The sequence below is a fragment of the Centruroides sculpturatus genome, unplaced genomic scaffold, assembly GCF_000671375.1.
Source record: "Centruroides sculpturatus isolate CEXI.00-Female unplaced genomic scaffold, Cexi_2.0 scaffold36, whole genome shotgun sequence".
Lineage (NCBI taxonomy): Eukaryota > Metazoa > Arthropoda > Arachnida > Scorpiones > Buthidae > Centruroides > Centruroides sculpturatus.
Genome location: NW_019384384.1, coordinates 500,770 through 522,400, shown reverse-complemented (window position 1 = coordinate 522,400; position 21,631 = coordinate 500,770). Strand labels below are relative to the sequence as shown.

At 30.2% G+C, this 21,631-nt stretch overlaps 2 protein-coding genes across 2 annotated transcripts in view; one reads left to right on the top strand and one right to left on the bottom strand.

The window, feature by feature from the left end:
• LOC111617998 (proteasome subunit alpha type-5-like) overlaps nucleotides 1-11,314 on the bottom strand; it is a 22,910-nt gene extending 11,596 nt beyond the window's left edge. Inside the window, exons 1-2 of the mRNA XM_023359408.1 lie at nucleotides 11,170-11,314; nucleotides 5,164-5,262 (exon numbers count right to left, since the gene is read on the bottom strand). Of these exons, the coding sequence (XP_023215176.1) occupies nucleotides 5,164-5,259 (96 nt within the window). The 5' untranslated portion in view covers nucleotides 5,260-5,262; nucleotides 11,170-11,314. The remainder of the gene's footprint in view (nucleotides 1-5,163; nucleotides 5,263-11,169) is intronic.
• Nucleotides 11,315-12,788: 1,474 nt separating this feature from the next.
• The window catches only part of LOC111617997 (synaptoporin-like), a 66,504-nt gene continuing 57,661 nt past the window's right edge, over nucleotides 12,789-21,631 (top strand). Inside the window, exon 1 of the mRNA XM_023359406.1 lies at nucleotides 12,789-13,000. The gene's annotated coding sequence lies outside the window, so the exon portion shown is untranslated. The remainder of the gene's footprint in view (nucleotides 13,001-21,631) is intronic.

Here is a 21,631-nt window from a genome sequence, read left to right as displayed (position 1 = left end):
TCCCAAAAAATTATACGTGTTTTGGAAATGTTGAGTCGAATTAGTCTAGAATCGGTTAATTTTATAGAAGAAAACCTTTCGAACAGCCTTAGTCCGTAAAGTTCCCACCTATCGGGCTGCGATTGGCTCATGTATTTAATCGTTCCTACAACGTAATTTTCGGTTAGCGTGGAACGTATCTAAGCGTTATAGGGGGGTCTAGTGTACAAAACATTCATTTTCAATACCTGAATTATAGTGTTTTGTTTTTATAAAATATTTTAAAATTCAATTAAAATATATCAACAAATGCAAATTCTTGGTCATTTAATTAATAAATGACCAAGAATTCTAAATAAGTATAACTCTAAACAATTTAAAGTTGTTATAACACCAATAAAAGAAGAGCATGTCATAAATTTGGATACTTTGCATAGATTTTTTTAAAGGCAAACCTGTAGAAGTCTCTTTTAGAACAGTTATGGCATTAGACATCATAATGAGAACAGGATTAAATTTAAAATTAATGCCAGTTGGAAAATCATTATTCTACCTGCCGAATCCAGATGACCTGCATCCACTGGGAGGAGAGAGAGCAATATGGTTTGGCTACTACCAGAGTGTAAGATCTACTGCAGGGAAGATGATGGTGTGACCGGAGGGTTGGCACCTCTTTAGTGCCTCATCAGGACTAATACCATCATGTCCCGGTTGACACAAAAGCTGAGATGGCCTGGTGATTCAGTCATACGAGTGGCTGCGTGCATGGGCAATTGGATCCAGGATGGAGATGGGTTGAGACAGTGTACCCAAAGTGAATCATTTAGGTACCAAGTTAACAACTAATAACGATTTAATTACAATACAATTTACAATTCTGTTACAGTTCGTTAGGCCTTAACTTCAAGGGATCTTTAAACAAAAATGGTTGCAAGAGAGAGAAAGTTTACAAGAGATTCACATGGCAATAAATACCTTGGGCTGAAGATGTTCAAAAATAGTCTGATGCTCGTTCTTGGAGGTGTTCTTGATCGTGTAGCAATGTATCTTAGTCCCGAGATAGAATTTGTCTTCAAAATGTGTATCCATAGACAAGGAAGTATCTGTAGAACTGAAGTATCCGCAAGAACTAAGTATATCCGTTAGCACTAAATTAGGCACTAGATAAAAGATGATATCCTGTTGAGGGACTGGCGGCAACTGCTTAAACTTGCAGTTCTGGCTATATTGACTTGGAGAAACTGAGATAGTAGGTCAAGAGGTTATGAGAAAGCGTCACTGTCACTGCTGAGAACTTAACAAATGATTTACTCCCAAGTGTAAAAGTTGATGTTATGACGTTAAATTGTTTACGTTGAAGTCCGATTTCTCACAATGGTTAACATGACGTTGAAGTCCGATTTCTCACAATGGTTAACATGACAGAACCATTTATGTCTTTCATGAAAGACAAAAAGTTTTAGATTTTATTAGCCAAACATTAAAAAAGAATACTGCAAACACATTTAACCAGTATATTATCAAGTCTGTGGAAAAAGAACTGAAAGGTTTGAAAGTAAGAGTAACTCATCAAAATATTCCAAGAAAATATAATGTGATTGGGTTGATAAAAAAAAACCATCAACAACAACCATTAGTGTTTGAAATAAACAGAAATGACTAAATTAATAACACGAAGGTAGATTATTTTAGGGAGCAGTATGGATTAGAATTACAGTATAAACATCTTCCTACACTTCATGTGGGATCCGAAGAGAAAACAAAATATTTACCTCTAGAAGTTTGTGAAATTGTGGAAGGTCAACCATGTAAAAAGCAACATAATGAACAACAGACTAAAAACATGATATTTTAAACATGCCAGCCTCCAGCTCAAAGATTCAAAGAAATAGAACAAGCAGCAGAAAATACCATTAAATATAACAAAATTTATACAGGAATTTGGCTTACAAATGAATACAACATGTGCTGATTTACCAGCAAGTGTTGGATCCGCCCCAAGTGACGTATAAAAACAATGAAATAAAAACAAAACCTTTAAATACCAGTAACAGAATTTTAATGAAAATTACAAATGTTTTTGTCCTTCACCAAAACATGCCTCAGGAATATTATCATTCTAACATTCCATTTTGGAATTCTGTTTCCTTAAAAAACCCAAGGCAGGACTTGGTGAAGACCAAAAACATTCATATTTTCATTAAAATTCTGTTACTTGTATTTAAAATTTTTATTTGATTGCTCCAGTAATTTGAAAAGGTGATAGTTATAAAAACAATGAAACCAAAACTCCCAAAGATGGCATTTGGGACATGAAAAATGTGCAATTTTACAACAGCATAAAAATACAAAATTGCATCTTGTTGAGTAGTTTACCTCAATTCCTGTAATGAGAAAAACTTACAAAATTTTTAAAAAATATTGCACAAAATAGGAGTAAGTATGGATATAGAAATAGAAGATCCAAAGATCACAGGTATTGTCTTAGTTGACACTATCATCAATAAATTAAGAAAGTATGCAGAAGTCTGAAAATTAGATTAAGTAATTATTGTTTTGCCTAATAAGAACTCAACTATATATTCTGACATAAAAAATGTTGCCGAAACAGAAATAGGATTAGACTCAGTGTGTGTTAGAGAACCTACTGTAAAAAAATGCAAAGATACAACAATTTCTAATACAGGTAGTCCTCGGTTTACGCCGCAGTTCTGTTCCTACAAAAGCCGGCGCAAATCGAATCGGCGTAAAACGAACCCATATTTATACTGAGGTATAGAGTTAGGTTCCACATAAGTGAAAAATACGCAAATAATTTTGTTTATTAATACAATATAATACAAAGTACAAATAAATTTAATTTTTAAAATGTATTTTATCATAAAATAAAGTTAAATGTTTTTATTAAAAATTTTAGTTTCGGATCTCTTACATTTTTCGGAAAAAGTATCCATCTTTAATTGTTTACATTTTTGTTTTCTTTCATTGAGAATTTCGGAATATGGTCGAATGGATGCGATGATGCTCCTTTTTACATTTGCACTTCGCTCCCAATCATTGTCTAACTCACAAAGTTCATCCGTCAAACTTTCCATAGTTGAAAGGATACGTTAACCTGACGTAGAGCTACGGACGAGCGGAGACACTGATTGGTCGACCACCGGTCGCCGTAGCGCATATGTAAGGTCAGTTTGAGCGGGAAAATTAAGGAGAGATAGATATCGTCTGGCCAACGAGAAGTAGATTTGTCTCACTAACGATAGTTTGTGATCGGCAAAAGTGCTACTGCGTCGTAGGGTGTTTTCCCGAACGAACTGATATGGGATAAATTCAATGGTGCTATGGATTCGGACGCCATTTATTGGACTATTAAGTTTGATAACTTGACTTGTGGGTACCTAAACGTTTACTATTTTAATATTAATTTAATGCAAATGTATACATACCCAATAATATTAAACAGAAAAAATAAATATATTCAATAAAAATCTTTGTTTTAACGAATGTACAATGTCGCGGCTTGGTAAATACATCAACACTGAAACGAAAATCAGTCTGGCATAGGAAAAATCAGGGAATTACACAGCAAAATCGCGAATTGTGCAGCGGCATTATTGTGAATCGGCGTAAACCGAAGGCTACCTGTATTTTACAAAAAATAAATGCAAACATGGGTGGCATAAACTGTGGACTCAGTTCACACAAAAAACCTAAAATATTCCAAAAACCAGTAATTCTTTTGGTATAGATGTCACACATCCATCATCCAGAGATAAGACTTCTCACACTATAGCAGCTGTAGTGGGAAGTCTTGATTCTCATCTTTCTCATTATGCTGCAGCAGTGAGAATTCAGCAGCCCACCAAAGAAAAGATATATAGAGATAATAGAATAGCTGAAAGAAATGATAAAAGAAATATTAAGAGAGTTTTACAGAAACACAAGACAAAAATCCATCAAGATCATCTTTTATCATAATGGAGTAAGTTAGGGTGAATTTAGTCAAATCCAAAACAAAGAAATATCACAGATAAGAGTGTCATGTAGGGAATTAGAAGAAGATTATCAGCCAGGAATAACTTACACTGTGGTAGGATAAAGGCATCACACAAGTATGATGCCAATGAATTGCAATGGAAGAGTTGGAAAAGCAGGTAATGTTCCTCCTGGCAACCATCATAGATACCAGCATAATCCATCCAACTGATTCTGACTTTTTCTTGTGCAGTCATTATGGCATTCAAGACACTAGTCATTCTACTCACTACACAGTACTCTGGGATGACAATGATTTCTCTTTACACAAATTGCAGAAACTGTCATACTACCTGTGCCACATCTATGTTCAATGCACTTGCAACATCTCCATACCCAGCCCCATGCAGTATGCACAACTAGCAGCTGCCTGTACCAAACAGCACCTGATCAGCAAGATGGATGTCAACAGTTCAAACAGTAGTTCCTATGGTGATACAACAGACGCCAATATAGATTTGGAGCTGCTCAAAGTGATAAAAACTTTTAAAAGTTCCATGTATTTTGTGTAGACAAACTATACTTAATTTATTTAGAGATGCATAAAAAATATCTTTCTGTTGCGGTTTAGTAATGAATTTCTGTGCATATCGATTAATTTGAATATATATATTTTTTGAAAGTTTTCCATTATGCTGTTGACATAATTTGTTATTTATATGCAAAGATGAATTCAGTTACAGTACATTGTTATATATTGTAATAAGTATATTATTATTATATACTATATATTATTATTCAGAACTATCAACACAATCATATGACTATTCTCTTTATAAATATTACATTACTTTATAATTTTTTTAAATTAGTATAGTTATAAATTTAATATTTATGTAATAATTAAGCATTAATTAATATTCAGTCTTAACCACTCAAAAGTGAGGGACAAATATATCCGTTAAATTCTTTTGGGGTATCAACAAAAACTAGCCAAAAACTACTGAAAAAAAAATTCACATAAAAAATGAATTATGTAACAATAAAAAAGACTTTTCTTTACTAGACATAACTGTTTACAAAATGCATTAAAAATTTGTCACGTTTATTCTCCACTACTTTGGGGTAACACCATACTTGACTATCCCACTGCTAAAAGGTTAATAACTTACTTTTTATTACAATTAATAAATAATAAATTAATTCTACCTTAATTGCTTCAATAGCATATTCAACTTGAAACAATCTTCCTTCTGGTGAAAAAGTGTTAACACCACGATCATATTCTGATCTTGTTAGAAACATTTTCTAAAATAAAATAAAAAAAATTTCTTACAAACATTAATTTATGTGCATGTTACTTATAAAAATAGCATTAAAAATATATTTTACATTGTATTTTAAATATTAAAAGTTATATTTTTATGTTAAACACACAAGATGCTATAATACATTTATATAAGATACAACAAAAGCAATAAAGAATCACTATTAGTTTTTTCCATTACTGATTTCTTCTCTAGACAATGTACAAAGTACACTCACATTAACAGAAAACAGTTAAGGACCAAGAAGGCATATTGGAATCAAATAAATCTTTATTAGGACAAATATAATGGTGGTAATAAGTCATTACAATATCTTAGCAAAGAAACAATTTCCTGTAGAAGAGTACAATTTAAACTAATCCTATATTATCTTGTACAACTTCCTTTTGGCTGGATACATGCAGCAATACAGTCAAGCATGAAGGCATATAGTGCCTATATGCCTTCATGCTTGTTATATATATATATATGTGTGTGTGTGTGTGTCTGGAAAGTATTATTAGTATTATTGTATTATTAAAGTATCATATGAAAGTCTGCTTATTGTGAATTATATACACAGTATATAATTCACAATAAAAATACACCCTCTGAGAAACTGGGCAATTTCACATCATCAGCTACTTTTCAAAGGGTACTGAATTACCACAAACTCTGATTATTGAATGACTAACAAATTTCTGCTATATTAATTCATGTTATAACTTCATTTCTATTTATTGACGTTTAAGACAATAATAATATTGGTTCATCTAGTTTTGTTAGAAATCACTATCCAACCAGATAACTTTTCATATTTGTTTTTACATCAAAATTTTTCATTCATGAAAAACTTGGCATTCCTGCTATAGTTCAAATCACTATATACATAAGTTTCATAGCATTGACTGTGCTAATTGTAAATTTTTCCCTACATTGTACAGCAGAATTTGAAAATCTGCTGCACATTCTTTAAAAGTACAACTGGTACTTTATTTATGATCTTCATTATGGTCCTAAGCTTGTATTTAAAATGTTATTTTGTTTACTAAAAATGAGATGTCCATTTTTTCTTGTTTCAAAATTAGGAAATGTCATCTACAAATGTAAGTGCTGCCATTATTAGTGAAATTTTGTGCCATATTTCTATACTAATCAGTAAAACAGTAGAATATTTATTTCTCTATTTTAATGTGTACCATAGAAACTACAAAATTTGGAATTTTAAATTATTCCATAACAAAAGCTGAGGAAGTGGTAGTTATAAATACAAATCTGACAGCATTTATAGCAGGAGTGTCCAACCTTTTTGTTCCTCTGGGCCACATTGGAAGAAGTCATGGGAGTTTTGGGCCACAAGTATATATAATATATTTGTGACCCAATCCTTAAATATACAAGTATATTTAAAGATTAACATATCTAGATTATAGTAATAAGTAATAAAACTTTATCACGAAAAAGGATATTTTAAAAAATTACTTCTACAGACACTTTCAATTTTTACTTAGAAATAGATAAATTCATTTATTATAAAGGAGACAAACAAAAATTTATTTGAAAAACACAAATATTTGTTTTATTTGGATCTCTAATTAATAAAAAAACGACAAAACACCATTTTAAAGTGCATTTTTATTCGACTAATATATTTATGAATAATATGTAATCCAGAAAGTAGCCAATACACCAAATTATAATTTTTACGCCAAACTAAAAAAAGGGTAGCCAAATCTTGCAATGCTGGAAGGAATACTAAATAATGCTGGAGTTGGAACTCAAAGGATTATAGACCCAAATTTGAGAAAAGGAGATAAAGATAAATAGTAGTGAGGAAGGTTGGAAAATTAAGGGTCAATATTTGCATAACAGAAGGTCTATTTAACCTTTCTCACTACTTTTTATTTTTTGACGTTTCTCTCCTTTTCTCAAATTTGGGTCTATAATACTTTGAGTCACAATTTCAGCTTTATTTAGTATTCCTTCGTTATTCACACATCTCCAAGTATTTGAAAATATTTCCTTTTCACTCAAAAATAAAATATGTATAAAAGTTTACGGCTTTGTGAAACTTCTTTTTTGAGTTTATGCTGTTGAAATAAATAAATAAAAGAAATAAAACAATTTGTCGGTTTTGTTTACACGTTTATTGGGCCGCATTGGAATTTGCCTTGGGCCGCATGCGGCCCATGGGTTGGACACCCGATTTATAGTGACAGTCAAGAATAGGACTACTTAACTATGAACATCTGATACATACTTTTATTTCAGAATACCTCGAACATATGTAAAGGAATTCCTTATAAATTTAATATTTTGTGTCTAGTCAAAAAAAAAAAAAGGTTGAATTTTATCTTTTGTTCTATGTTACTTTATTTTCATAAGTATGACAATATATGTCGGCCTTAAGCCTTTCAAACTACTTAATAATTATGAGTGTACTTGTAAATTTTCTCCTTGTGTAAGTAAAGTTGAGAAAATTATCATCTATGCGTTAACAACCTACAGCTATCGCTACAAACAACTAGCGCTTTCAACGAAACTATTTTTGTCTTCTTCAGGTTGAAAGAACAGTTAATAACCTTCAAATTCAAATAACAGCAACGGCAAACCAGCAATGGAATATAATCATAATAGAACAAAGAGAGAATTTGAAAGACGCGCGCTCGATGCCGACGCGCATGAGCAATAGAATATTTTGCGAGAATGCGGAGCTAGCGACGTTGTTTTAACCTGTTGTATAAGTTGACCCACAATGAAGGCACATCCAGCGTGTTGCATGGATTTAGCACGCTGGTAAATAGCGCCTTCCATATATACAAGAGGTTCCTGCTATCACACTGTTTGAGTATCCCCACTTGGTCCCACATCAGAGTGTATTGGTGTTGCAACACCAATCTTGCCAACTTGGTGTCGCATCTACCCGTACTAATAGACTGTTTATGTTCGGAGATGCGGCAAGACAACATTCTGGATGTCGCTCCAATGTACTGGGTCTGGAGTGTATTCCATCCCATTGGAAAGTACAACATCTGGTACTCATACCCAGTACATTGGAGCGACATCCAGAATGTTGTCTTGCCGCATCTCCGAACATAAACAGTCTATTAGTACGGGTAGGTGCGACACCAAGTTGGCAAGATTGGTGTTGCAACACCAATACACTCCAATGTGGGACCAAGTGGGGATACTCAAACAGTGTGATAGCAGGAACCTCTTGTATATATGGAAGGCGCTATTTACCAGCGTGCTAAATCCATGCAACACGCTGGATGTGCCTTCATTGTGGGTCAACTTATACAACAGGTTAAAACAACGTCGCTAGCTCCGCATTCTCGCAAAATATTCTATTGCTCATGCGCGTCGGCATCGAGCGCGCGTCTTTCAAATTCTCTCTTTGTTCTATTATGATTATATTCCATTGCTGGTTTGCCGTTGCTGTTATTTGAATTTGAAGGTTATTAACTGTTCTTTCAACCTGAAGAAGACAAAAATAGTTTCGTTGAAAGCGCTAGTTGTTTATAGCGATAGCTGTAGGTTGTTAACGCCTGATGATAATTTTCTCAACTTTACTTATCCAATATACGGCGTGAAGTCCAATATTATTTTCTCCTTGTGTATTGCCCATTCATGTGAATAGCTTTACCTGTTTATAATCTAACACCAAGATGAATAGTATTTTGTTAAAAAATTGCAAATAGGCTAAAAATAAAAAACTCCAATCTTTCCAACCAAGAAATTAACCCAGGTTTATGAAATTGACAGATAGAAGTCTGATGTGTTATCAGGTCTCTTTCTACAATTTGCAACTGTTCTCCCGTTGTTACATATACAGTAATGCATACGTTACATACTTTGTCTAACTATTATTTTTATTTTTAAATAAAATTCTGTTATTGTTTCTTTGAAATAAAAGTTGAAAAATAGCAGATTGTTGAACAACACATTACTATGGAAGCCATTGTGCAGTAAAGCTTTTTACTAGTTTTGGTTTCAGTATAATTAAAATCACTGGTAAAAATGAATAAATTAATTAATTTAAATAATTTAGAACCGCTGGGAGAAAAAATCGGCCCGGAGCGGGACTCAAACCCACAACTCTTACCTCTCAACGTTTACCTCAATGTTTACCTCTAGAGCAAAATTGGTTAAGTAAAAATGAACTTTGTTTTATCTATTTAATCCAGATTTTAATGTTTCACATAATTATTTCATTAATCAGAACATATTTACAGTAAAAGGCAAAACTTTCTTACTTCAATAAGTGATTTAAAAGCTTTTCTCCTTAACTTTCTGGGAATGAACTTTTGTAACAAACAACACTAATGGTCAACTTTTGGACATTCACATACAAGTAGTTCTCTTCCCAAAGATGAACTGAAAAGCCCAGAAGTATTTAACTTAAAACTCTAAAACAAGCAGAGGTATAAACATGATAAAAAAATAAATTTGATTTTGGGCATTCAGCAATGTACTGTACATATTTTTAGGAATGCATTATGTATCTGATATTCTTTATTTGATTTTAAGCATTGTCATCTCCTAAATACTGCAAATCTTTAATTCTTCTAAACTTTTCAATGTATAATATCAGTCTAGAAACCCAAAACATTGCCATCTACATATAACAATTACAGGTCATTGCTAAATTCAGCAGAGCTGCAGCAGCTGAAGGAAGCTTGAAGCAAAATCATTACTAATAAGATCACAACATTGCACTGCATGTAAAGCAAACATCAAGTTTAAAAGTATAATTTACAGCAGCCTCAAAAGTTGCTTTTTTTCTCTTTATCAAGATAGCTGTGCTCACAGATGGACTCGTGAAGATTGATAATTCTCGATTATAATGTTACTTTTCAATCTGTTAAATAATAAGAAGTAAATACATAAGAATTTTAAATGCTCGTTCAATGACTACTCTTGTCGAGCTTAATCTAGTTTTAAAATACTTTTGTATTCTAGTTAAATGTTGTTATATTTCGTCAAGGAACACCAACAAAAGAGTACGTTTACATTTATTAACATTAAATAACTCATCAAACAGGGAGATTACAGCCAACCATACAGATGCCACATCATTCCATCACTGCTTTAGCATTTGGCATTAGCTGCATTCAGCAGACTCAACAATTGTAACAGAGCAAATCGGTAGCCGTTACATAGCACAACCCAGATCTGCCAAATGACGAGTGATATTGCATTGGAACAAAAAGCCTCATCAGTCAGTTTCAGGTAGCAATAGGTAGCATAAACAAAAGATGCTACCAAATGTGTTCCAAAAGAGTGCTACTGTAGAGGGCGTTTGGCAGAAAAATACCCAACAGTTCCGAAACCTTAGATTCTGTTGAACGCAGTCATTGTAAAGTTACTACTCAGACGAGTGCAGCTTCTGCTTTGGCACTGCCGTTGCACTGCCAAATTCTGCAACGAGCGGTTATTCTACAATGATGTTATCAATAGAGAAAAACGCGTGCGTGTATCCTGAAGTATATCTTCAGGTTTCATACATACTTTAGTAATAAGGAAAACAAATAATTCTGTAATGAATATTAAAGCAGAAATGATGTTGGTCAAACGTGTTGCTTACGTTTCCTTAAATTTCATCTTACTAAAAAGATTATTGAATTATTTAAAGTCATTGCTGTGCATTTTTAAGGTTAAATTCGAATAATAAAACTAAAATTCTTGTAGTTTCGTTGATTCCCGAAACTAACAAAATGTAATTATTAATTAAATTTACAAATTATTCGACACTTTTCGATGAATACCGACACAATAAATTTTGATGTAATTGAAAATAATCAACGAAACTAACCATAAACTTAAATTTTAAACTCTTGTAATTATTTTTTCGTATCCAATTTAATAAAAAATAATTTTATCGATCATTAATCATTAACATTTTTACCTTTTAGCGAAGAATCAACAAACTTGCAGAATGAGAAAGCGTTTATCAAAATTCGACTGAAGAGCCCTCTGACGATATAATTCTATTCAGGTTGCCATAATAGTTAAAATCCGTAGTAGTGACGGGAAAAATAGTAATTTGTAAATAATAATAACAAGTTGTTTTTATTATTTAAAAATAACTTAAAAATAAAAGGCAAAAATAATAACTCTTATTTTACTTGTTCCCGCATGTACCGAGTGATTGCCAACTGAATGTATAAACTACATTCATTGATAAAAGACGGCTAGATACAACCGTTTTACCTCAATGCGACGACTCATTGGAGTCTCATTTCAAGTCGAAAAGAGTATCGAGAGTAACGATCTCGATAAACCGACACAAAAGAATAGAGGATCTCGTTAGTAACGCGTTATAACTTCGTGGTGCCAGGCAAATTTTAATTACGAGTCGCATGTACTGTACAGTACAGTGTTGAATTCAGACAATTTTTTTCCGGAGAATGTCTAGTATCCTCGTTCGTTTTTTTAACGCGACCTATGGAGGGATTAACCCACGGTTACGCGCGACAAGTTTTTTACTATCACTGACGTGCAATTAACTGATTGCCCCTGGAAGTCGGTTTCTTACAGAAACACAGTTTGCCTACTACAGTAGAACCTCGAAAACTCGGCCTAATGTGGACCGAAGGGTGGCCGAGTTTGTGAAAATGCCGGGTTATCGGGAATGGGGTTAAAAAAATAAGTACGAGTGTTTCCTCAGAAAATACTGTACTTATTACTTAAAAAAATAAGTACGAGTGTTTCCTCAGAAAATACTGTACTGTATTTGCATGTATTGTTTACTTGAAAATATAACAGAGAATAAACTGCCCAAATACCCTTAAACAAAGGAAAAGTACGTCCTTTATGAAGGCATAGAGCCTTTACTACATGAAAATGAAAATTAATGAATACACTGTGTACAGTAATTTACCTGATAAGACAGACCTCAGAAAAGTACTTTATGAGAGCTTTTATACTTTTATAAAGCTGTCTATAATGAAAATTAATTAACTAAGGATTTTTTTGCCCTGCCAGAGTATGGCCGAGTTATCCGGAGTGCCGTGTTATCGAGAGCCGAGTTTTCGAGGTTCTACTGTATCAAATTTCATGGCACGCCACTAGTCAACTCCGTTTTCACCGATTGTAGTGTCATGTATGAAGTATGGTACTCTAGTATAAAGAAACCGACAGCCCCATCTTGTGGTATCCTTGCAGTCTAACATTTTTGTTTGAACGATGTTTTTTGTAGAATGCATATTTTTCAAGTTATTCCATTGGATTGATTAAAACGGTCTTCCCTGTATAATCAAAAATTGCCACGTACAGCGAAACCTCCTGAAGGCCTTTCACATCCCCCATTTTGGGCAATATTGCTATCCAATTGGATTTCTCCCCTAATTCCTCAATCGGAGATTCCTAATACGAATTAATTTTAGTTAAATATATACATAAAAATTAAACGTTAAATCTACCTATTAAAATTTATTTATTTAAAATAGAAAAAAAATTTTTTACGGATAATTATATTGAATTTTATAATGATCAATAATTTCAGATGGCGCTTAAGACGTTTTGTGTATTGATCATTGGTTGTCGTAAGCTATATTGGTTGCCTAACTGTCTCGAAGGTTTTAAAGCTATAATTTTTTTGCTGTATATATGAAATATTGACTATCGATAGGTGACGAAAGTCTGGTAGGTAGAACTCTCGAATTAAAGTTGAAGCCGAAAGACTTAAGAAATAATTGGTAAAGTTTGAAATACCAAAAAATATAGCAATTAACTAGGTAATTATATGTTGTTATTATACAGTGTGTATAAATAATGTTAGTTTCTAAGTATAGAAATCATAAATTAATCTGATGTTTGTCTATATAAATAGAATGAATGCATGTATAGGATAAAAATAATAGATCACGCTGATCAATAACAACCTGAAAAATTTCTTTATTGAGTAAATTCGATCACTAAATACTTCTATTAAAATAGATTTTATATTAATGATGAATTATATATTTTTGAAATAGGAATGAACTGTGGGCAGTGGAATTAATTTACAATTGGAAAAAAAAATCAATTTTTTTTTGTTTTTTTACTTAATATTTAAAACTTCTTTGAAATATAACTATTAATGTTAAATACGAGCAATATTTTCTGCAAATTTAGTCATTTAACTTAATTAGGTTACTAGTACATTAAGAAAATATTTTAATTTTTCCACTTATTATTATAACATCCTTCATTATAATTGAAAAATTCTATTTACAAATTATGTATTTCTTCAATCTATTTTTTTATCTGCACTAAAAAACACTTTCTGACAAATTCTGGTATGTTTTGATGTTCTCTCCAATCAACTAGAATTAACTCAATTCTTTCTAGTAAACATGCAGAAGTAGAATGAAAACTACATAATTTATTAAAGGTCTAGATTGAATGTTCCAATTAAAATAGAGCTCTAATAGTTTATATATATGATAGTTCTAATGAAAAATATAATCAAAACTATATACATTTCCATATAAATATTTTAATATTTCTTTTTTAAATTTTATAGAATATGTTATTTTTCTGTTTTTATGTAAATTTCATACAATAGTGTCTATACACAGGGTGTCCAGAAAGGGTGAGTGCAATTTAAAAGTAAAATAAATTAAAAATAAAAAATGTTCAAAAAATGTTTTATTTTTATTTTCAATCTACGATTATTGGAAAATTATTTACTAAAAATTATGTTATCTAAATGGCATCAGTTATGCTCCAGGCACTCTTCTAATCTTGAGCAAAGGGGTTTGGACTATTTCTTATGGGGATTTCTTAAAGACAGGGTGTATGAAAATAAGCCGAGGACATTAACTCAATTAAAGCAGAATATCATAGCAGAAATGGCATCAGTATCTCAGGCTTTGTGTCAACGTGTACTGAGAAATCTTTGTGAACCGTGTATTTGCATTTTTTACCGGATGCTCACTTTCTGGTGTCTAAAAACAAAACTTTTTATTTGGGTTGTTTGAATCATTCTTGTGTATTGTCAGGAGTAAAGATGAATAGCAATAGGAAAAGCTAAGATTTTGAATTGAATTCCAAATTGATATTCCAAAATCACACTGGAGCTCAATATAAGTTTTAATCCATTATCATGAAAACAGATGATTATTTGGAAATCGGGATTTGGAGAAACTCATTAGTGTTGATTTGACTGTTAAGAATTGGCAAAAAAATGTTTCTGATTGTCCAGCTTTATATGAACAAATTATGTTGTCAATTTTACAAGATTTTTCCTTAAAGTTTAAAATGCCAGTAATTGTGTACATTTATATGCATTTGATAATATTTTATTTGTGATTAAATGAAATAAATTTAGAATTGTATAAATAAATGTAATTTTCTTTATTTTGATCTTTAAAATCACATCTCATCCTATATGCAAGTAAATACGATATGTTTTTTAAGATTCTAATAAGCATATAATGAAAAAAATAAGTGCGCTAAAAATCTAATTGCATCAACTTTTAATTATAGACTACCATTTCTTTTTTGAAATTTTTTTTTGTTTCTAAGTTTTGAAAGTCTTTTATATAATAAACATCTTCTCTAAAACACCCTTTCACCCAAATAGAACACTAAATCCAATACATCCATTGAGTAGGCTTATTTTTATATCTTCACTTAAAGGATGATGATTATCATTTATATAATGATTCCAATTGATATATTATCTTGTCACCTTTTCACATCATCTGACCCAGAAATTATGGTAAAGCAAAGAAAAAATTTGTAAATTGTTATTACAGAAAATAAAATGCAATTATTTTTATTTTACATAACAATTGCTCCTGCAGATCCAATAATACAGGGGCCAATGTTTGGGACCACAGCTAAACAACTTAATGAGTTGTTTCTGTTAAAGTTGACAAAATCTGAAAATAAGAGGTCGCAAAAACACACTAACAGATACTTTGATTAAACAAAAATTGGTTGACATACAAAAACATGTCTATAGAGTAATTACTACGAATCCAGTATTCTTTTATCTTCACAATAACTAAGTTCCAGGAGATCCATATTCCTCAGGTATCTAAAGGAAATGTTTTTTTTTTTTTTTGCCTGTGGTGTTTTAAAGGGAATGTAGACAAAACATTTCCCAGTGATTTTTACAGATGGCTAACATAGCCTTTAACTTATCAACATGACTCAATTATATAGATTTATATGAAATTTTTTTAATAGAAGATTTTTAGTAAAAAGGAAATTTTAAAAAATAACAGAAAATAACTTAATTGAATTAAAAATAAATTTTTAGTTAATAATAATAATGAAATTTGCTCATAGATTTGCAACAGGTAAAAAGTGGATTCTTAAAAAATTTTGTAATGATCCTTACAGTTTTGTATTATGACAGTGATATAACACTTTATTTTTGTTAATCATATATAGTGTTCAAAACAAAATAAAAATAAAAATAATAAATTTGCAAAAAGGTTCAAATGTTTGCAAATTTAGTGTTTTTTTTAGGAAATGACATCAGGTTTAAAACTTGTTTTATGAGTTTTAAATGTGAGGAATAATAATAGCAATAATAATGCTAATGATAAAGTAAAATAATAAAATAATTATGTTACACATTAAAAAAATACTAAAATCATAAAGGCTCAAATTCACATCAAGTAGCACCAGTAACTAGCCTCATCCATTTGGCCATCACTATTTTGAGAAGTGGTGAAACTTAATGCACCTCAATAACCTTTTTAGACCAGTAACAACAAACATTTATTGAAAACTAACGTTTTCAACCGTAAACCACAGGTCTTCATCAGGTTTATTAACCAGTAAGATTTGAACGTGGAATGCATGGAACAACAAGTTTAGAAATTATTTAAAACTATGGAACAATTTAAACACATGTAGATAACTTGTAACTGTGCATGATACCACAGAGATAGAAAGAAATATCTCTACACCATAAACAATAATTAATAAGATATAAACAATGGTATAGCAAAGATGCTAAATGCTAGTGTTGCCCGTTTTTTTCATAACAATATCTCCATGTATAAAGAGACCTTAATGGCATCCTTTGAGTTCATGGAATAGTATCATTTACAGAGGGTGTAATGGATAGAAAAGTACTTAAAGCAGAAGTAACAGTGGTAAAGATAATAGAAAAAGGAAGTAAGAATATGAAAAAACATCAAACCAAAAAAATAACTAACCAAGATCTGCATTATTTAAAGAATGTTAAGATAGGCATGTTACACTCTGTTTTTTGGATACTTTGTTGGTATTATTGTTTTAATATTGAACAATAAAGTAAATAATGTAATTTTGCTTAAGAGGAGCCTTCGGATCTGAAACACACAGAGTGTACAGGTGAAAATAAAGATACAGTAGAGCGTTGATTTTCCGAATCAATTGGGGACTGGGGTTGTTCGTATAACTGATATTTCGGATAACCGATTTATGTACGAAAAAATAGTTTAACGTATCCGATGTTGAAATTTTTCTCCGTTGCGTGTCGCTTCGCGTTGAATTTTCGTCGATGTTAAGCCTAACAAAGACTATTGTATCGTTAAAAATTATTTTTTTATTTTGTACAAACAAAATAAATATATTGAAAAATATAAAAACAATAAAAAATATACTTCAGATGTTAATTTAGTATCAAAAACGTAAAATATTTGAGTAGCCCAAGACATAGCCAAAGATTGAAGTGCCACAGCACTGGCGAAAATTTAAATTTGCTGACTGGAATTCTTTTGGATGATTGACTTTCGGAAAATCGACGCTCTACTGTATTTTGTTTTGAATTTTAACTAAGATTTCCTCTCTTTGCTAATCAGAAACTTCACCAGTATAATAAGTTCTATTAATAAGCAAAGTCCAAGTAGACAATATATACACAGAAAAGTATGATGTACAGGGGCTTGCTAACAGGAAAAGTATATTGTACAGGGGCAAGACACTAGTAATTTGAGATGGAGAGTATATATTTTAAATTAGCTAAATTAAAAAAATATGATTAAAAATTGCAGCCCAGCATTGTGATGATGTCACAATAAATAATTGCACATTATTATTAATTTTTTATTATTTTCAAGTAAGTTTTCATCATGCTTTAAGACAAAAAATGTTTATAATTAAAATAAATTTATTATGAATACATTGGACTAGTAAAACAACATCATTAAAATCACATGGATAAACAAGTCTTTAATTTCTGATATCGTGATAGCACACAAAGACCAACAAATTTTAAGAAATTTATTTAATTTTTGTACACTACATTGCATTTCACTGCAATTATTTTGTTAAGTACACATCATATGCCTATACAAATGCTTATTACAGTTAAATCACAAAACCTATACATCATACTGTTTCCTCAGAAGTATTACAAAACAGACTGTAGCACAGAGATTCAAACAATATTAAAATCTTGTGAAACTTTGAATTGTGTAAAAAAGAAAATGACTCATGCCTTATAACAAGATAGTTTCAACTTACAATCTAAATACATTTAAAAAATGTATTTTTAAAGAGATAAAATTATAGACAAACCTATAAACAAAAAGATAAAATTACTCTTATCATTTTGTTTATAGGTTTAGTCCATTAGCTTTACTGAATATCTCAGATTTTTCTTTTTTTACAAAAAGCAAAATAACAAGATTACTAATGCAATACTATTGCAATTCAGAATATTTTTTACATATAATTCTTATTTTTCAGTCACAATATTTCTATACTAACTATTGTTAACTATGTATTTTATTTCAATTGCTGTTAATTTAAAAAAATTTGTTTTTTAGTTTGACTTAATATGATGATTTATATATAATTTAATTCCTGCTATTTGAATAACTAAAAACTGTCGTAATATTTAAAATATATGTAATTGGCGATATTATATAGCTATCTCAATTTTTTAACAATTATGTAATTTTATAACTTCAAAATTTATCAGTATTTTCTGTTTATATTTTTTTTTCTATCATTTTTAATCATTAGCATTGATAGATGAAGATTGTTATTAATCATATTGTTAATATGTTATCTAACACTTTTGTTTTATATATGTATATAATATATAAAACAAATATGTATATAAAACAAATGCAGGATGGTCAAAAGATAACTTTACAAAGCTAATAATATAGACAAATACTTTTTATTACATAACTTACAGGATTTATCTATAAATAGTATTCTGTTTCTTAACAAAATCATTGTTTGTTTGTTCAGATATTTATTGTAATGTATAAAGAACTTCATCCCATCAACAAAAAGTTTTTGTTCCTGTTGCTGCAGCCACCTAGCAATGATAGCTTTTGCTTTTTCATCAGTAGTGAAATGATAACTATGCATGTATTTCAAATGCAGAAATTATAAGAGATCAGATCCAAGCTTTAAGGGAAATGATGATGAAACTCCCATTGAAATGACTATCAAATCTAGTCTAATCTTTCTTCACTCATATTTTCCTATTTACTTGCAAACCTCTGACACCATTATGCAACGCTATGATAGGACATGACAATGTCCAAATATACCTTAATGAACTGACAATGGATTTCAGCAGATGAAATCTTTTTGACCTGCAAAAATTGAATGATTACTTGTATTTCTTTGTGAGACAACTTTTTTAACCTTGTCATCATTTGAACATGTAACATCACAACTGTCCTATACTGCATCATTGTAACCACTGAGGTTGTCAATCTGAATCATTATTAATTAGGCCTACTGCATTGTAGTTACACACAACAATGTTTTGGTTTTTAATTTGTGGGCCTTGTAAAGTTATTTTTTATCATCCTATTTATTTTAGTATTGTATGTTAAATTGTACAGTAATTTTACTCTAAGGTAATATTATACAGTCTGAATTTAAATTTGAATATATTAGAATTTAATTAAATTATTTATGCATTACATTTTAAAAATTTGATTTCTTACATAATCTAAAAAGTTGCATCAGAAAGCATGGACATTAATACCTCTGTAAATTGAAAATGAAGTCATGGACTCCTATTTTTTTACATTTAAATGGACCCTCATTACATTTTGGATTCCTCATCGCTATTAATGGAAAATGAAAAAGTTTAATCAAAATTGATCAAAAAGATTTTGAGAACAAACACAATTCTGTAAGCCACATAGAAGAGGCTTTGCTAACACTCCATCTCAATGAAGGTATCAAATTTGAAATAGAAAAAGAAATATAAATAAATATTAATTATTTAGATGTAACCATAATGAGTTCTCATTATCCCTGGGAATTGTCCCTGAGAGGATAATTTAATTATAAGAAAATAAAAAAATCATTATCTAATATAGAAAAAACATTAGATTTTTAATTGAATACACTAGTAAATATGAAATACATTATTTTTAAAATGTACATTGATAAAATTAAAAACCAAACAACTGATGATTTGAACGACAAAAATAAGTAAAAGATGTCTTTAGAATGTTACTACTAAAAATTCCCAGTCCAATACTACAACCACTGGCAAAATATATTTGAACATGATGTAAGAAAATGAAATGTAGTTTGAACTTACTTTATGAGAAAATAATTAAAAAAAAAAAAAATACCTAGTTTGTTCATTGGGTTATGAAGCGTTAATCACTTTAATTTCAAATGAATAAACCAAACCATTTTCCCATAAAGATAATTTGTATGATACATAAAGCAGTATTGAAAAAAAGTTTTTGAATAACAATAGTAATAAAAGGATTACATGCAAAATAATGGAAGTTAATATTTTGTTGATCCTCCTCTTGATCTTATTACATCTTTTATGCATCTTGGCACCAGAAAAATTAATTTGTTGAAGTTATTTTACTTCAGCTAATTTTAATGGCTTCTTTAAGTTTGTCTTTATTAGTTGGCAGTCTTTTATCAATGAGCATTTTCAACTTTGTTTATAAATTTTCAATAGGGTTTAAATCTGGGCTATTTGCAGGCCCTTGGACTTTAAAAATTCTTTATTTAGTTTGGCTTGATGGCATGTGGCATTATCCTGCTGAAAAACATTATCAGCATCACCAAAGTGATCTTCAATTGTTGGAATCGGAAAAGATTTTAAAATTTCCTCATACCCTTCTGCTGTTATAGCCTGTTTAAGAATGTACATATTTTCAGATTCAATAGCTGACATACAGTCCCAAATCATTAAACTTGTTGGAAACTTAGTGTTCCTGTTCTGGCAATCTTCCTTAAATTTCTCATCTGCACTTTTCCAAATGAATTTTCTTCCAACATCACCACACCCAATTCATATATGACCCTCATCTGAGAAAATAACCTTTTTCCAGTCTTCTACAGTCTAATTTTTGTGTTGTCTTCATTTTAAATGAATTTTTTTTTTCTTCTTCATTGGTCAGAAAGGGTTTTGCTTTGGCTTTGCAAATGAAAATCCCATGTCATTCAGCCTATTTCTTACTGTTTTATCATAAACATTTGTTTTATTTTTCTTCCATTCTGCATTTGGTTGTTTGGAAGGTAATTTTTTAAACATTTTTTTTCAATGGGTGATATTGAGCCTTGCTGGTTTTATATCTGTAACTTTAAACTTTTGCCAAGTGTAATTTACAGTTCCTAAGACATACTAATACCCACAAATGCTACTTTTTAGTTTTTTTACATTTTGTAGCAGATTCATCATTTTTTTCTCACACCATTATTAAATTCCTTGACTGGACCATTGTTTAAGCAAAGACAGGTAAATATCACTATTTACATAGAAAATGATATTAAGATACCTCTTAAAGCTAATGGATTCTTCTACTCAAATTAGTATGCTCAAATCCGTAAATTTAGAACAGTGTTCAAATACTTTTTTTCCAATACTGCTTTATGTAAAAGTATTTTTTGGGAAAATGATTTGGTTTATTCATTTAAAATTAGTGTTAAACACTCTTTTTTTTATATTTAGTATATCTAATGAATAAAATATATATGTTTGTTGTTACTCCACATTACTAAATTCATTAATAATAATTAGATACAACAAAAACAAAACATTTATTTACCTTTAATATACACAGACTGAAAACTTGGACAGACCACACTTACTTCAAAGTCTTCCCACCTAGAAAATCTCAACCATGTCCTCTTCATTTTTTCCTCTAGGTCAGGCGTCATGTCTTTTGAATAATAACAATTTTTAAAGTTTATAAAATTAGGCATTTATTAACATTAATTTAAATTTAAAATGATTGTGAATCTTGAAATAATTGTAATTCTTTAAAATAATTATATATCTTGAAATAATTAAGTCTTTAAAATAATAATATAATTGAATCTTTAATTTAAAATAATTATTAACCACTATATCTTTAAAAATTAAAAATTAAATAAATAAATAAATATATTTAATTTTTAAAGATATAGTATATATATATATATCTTTA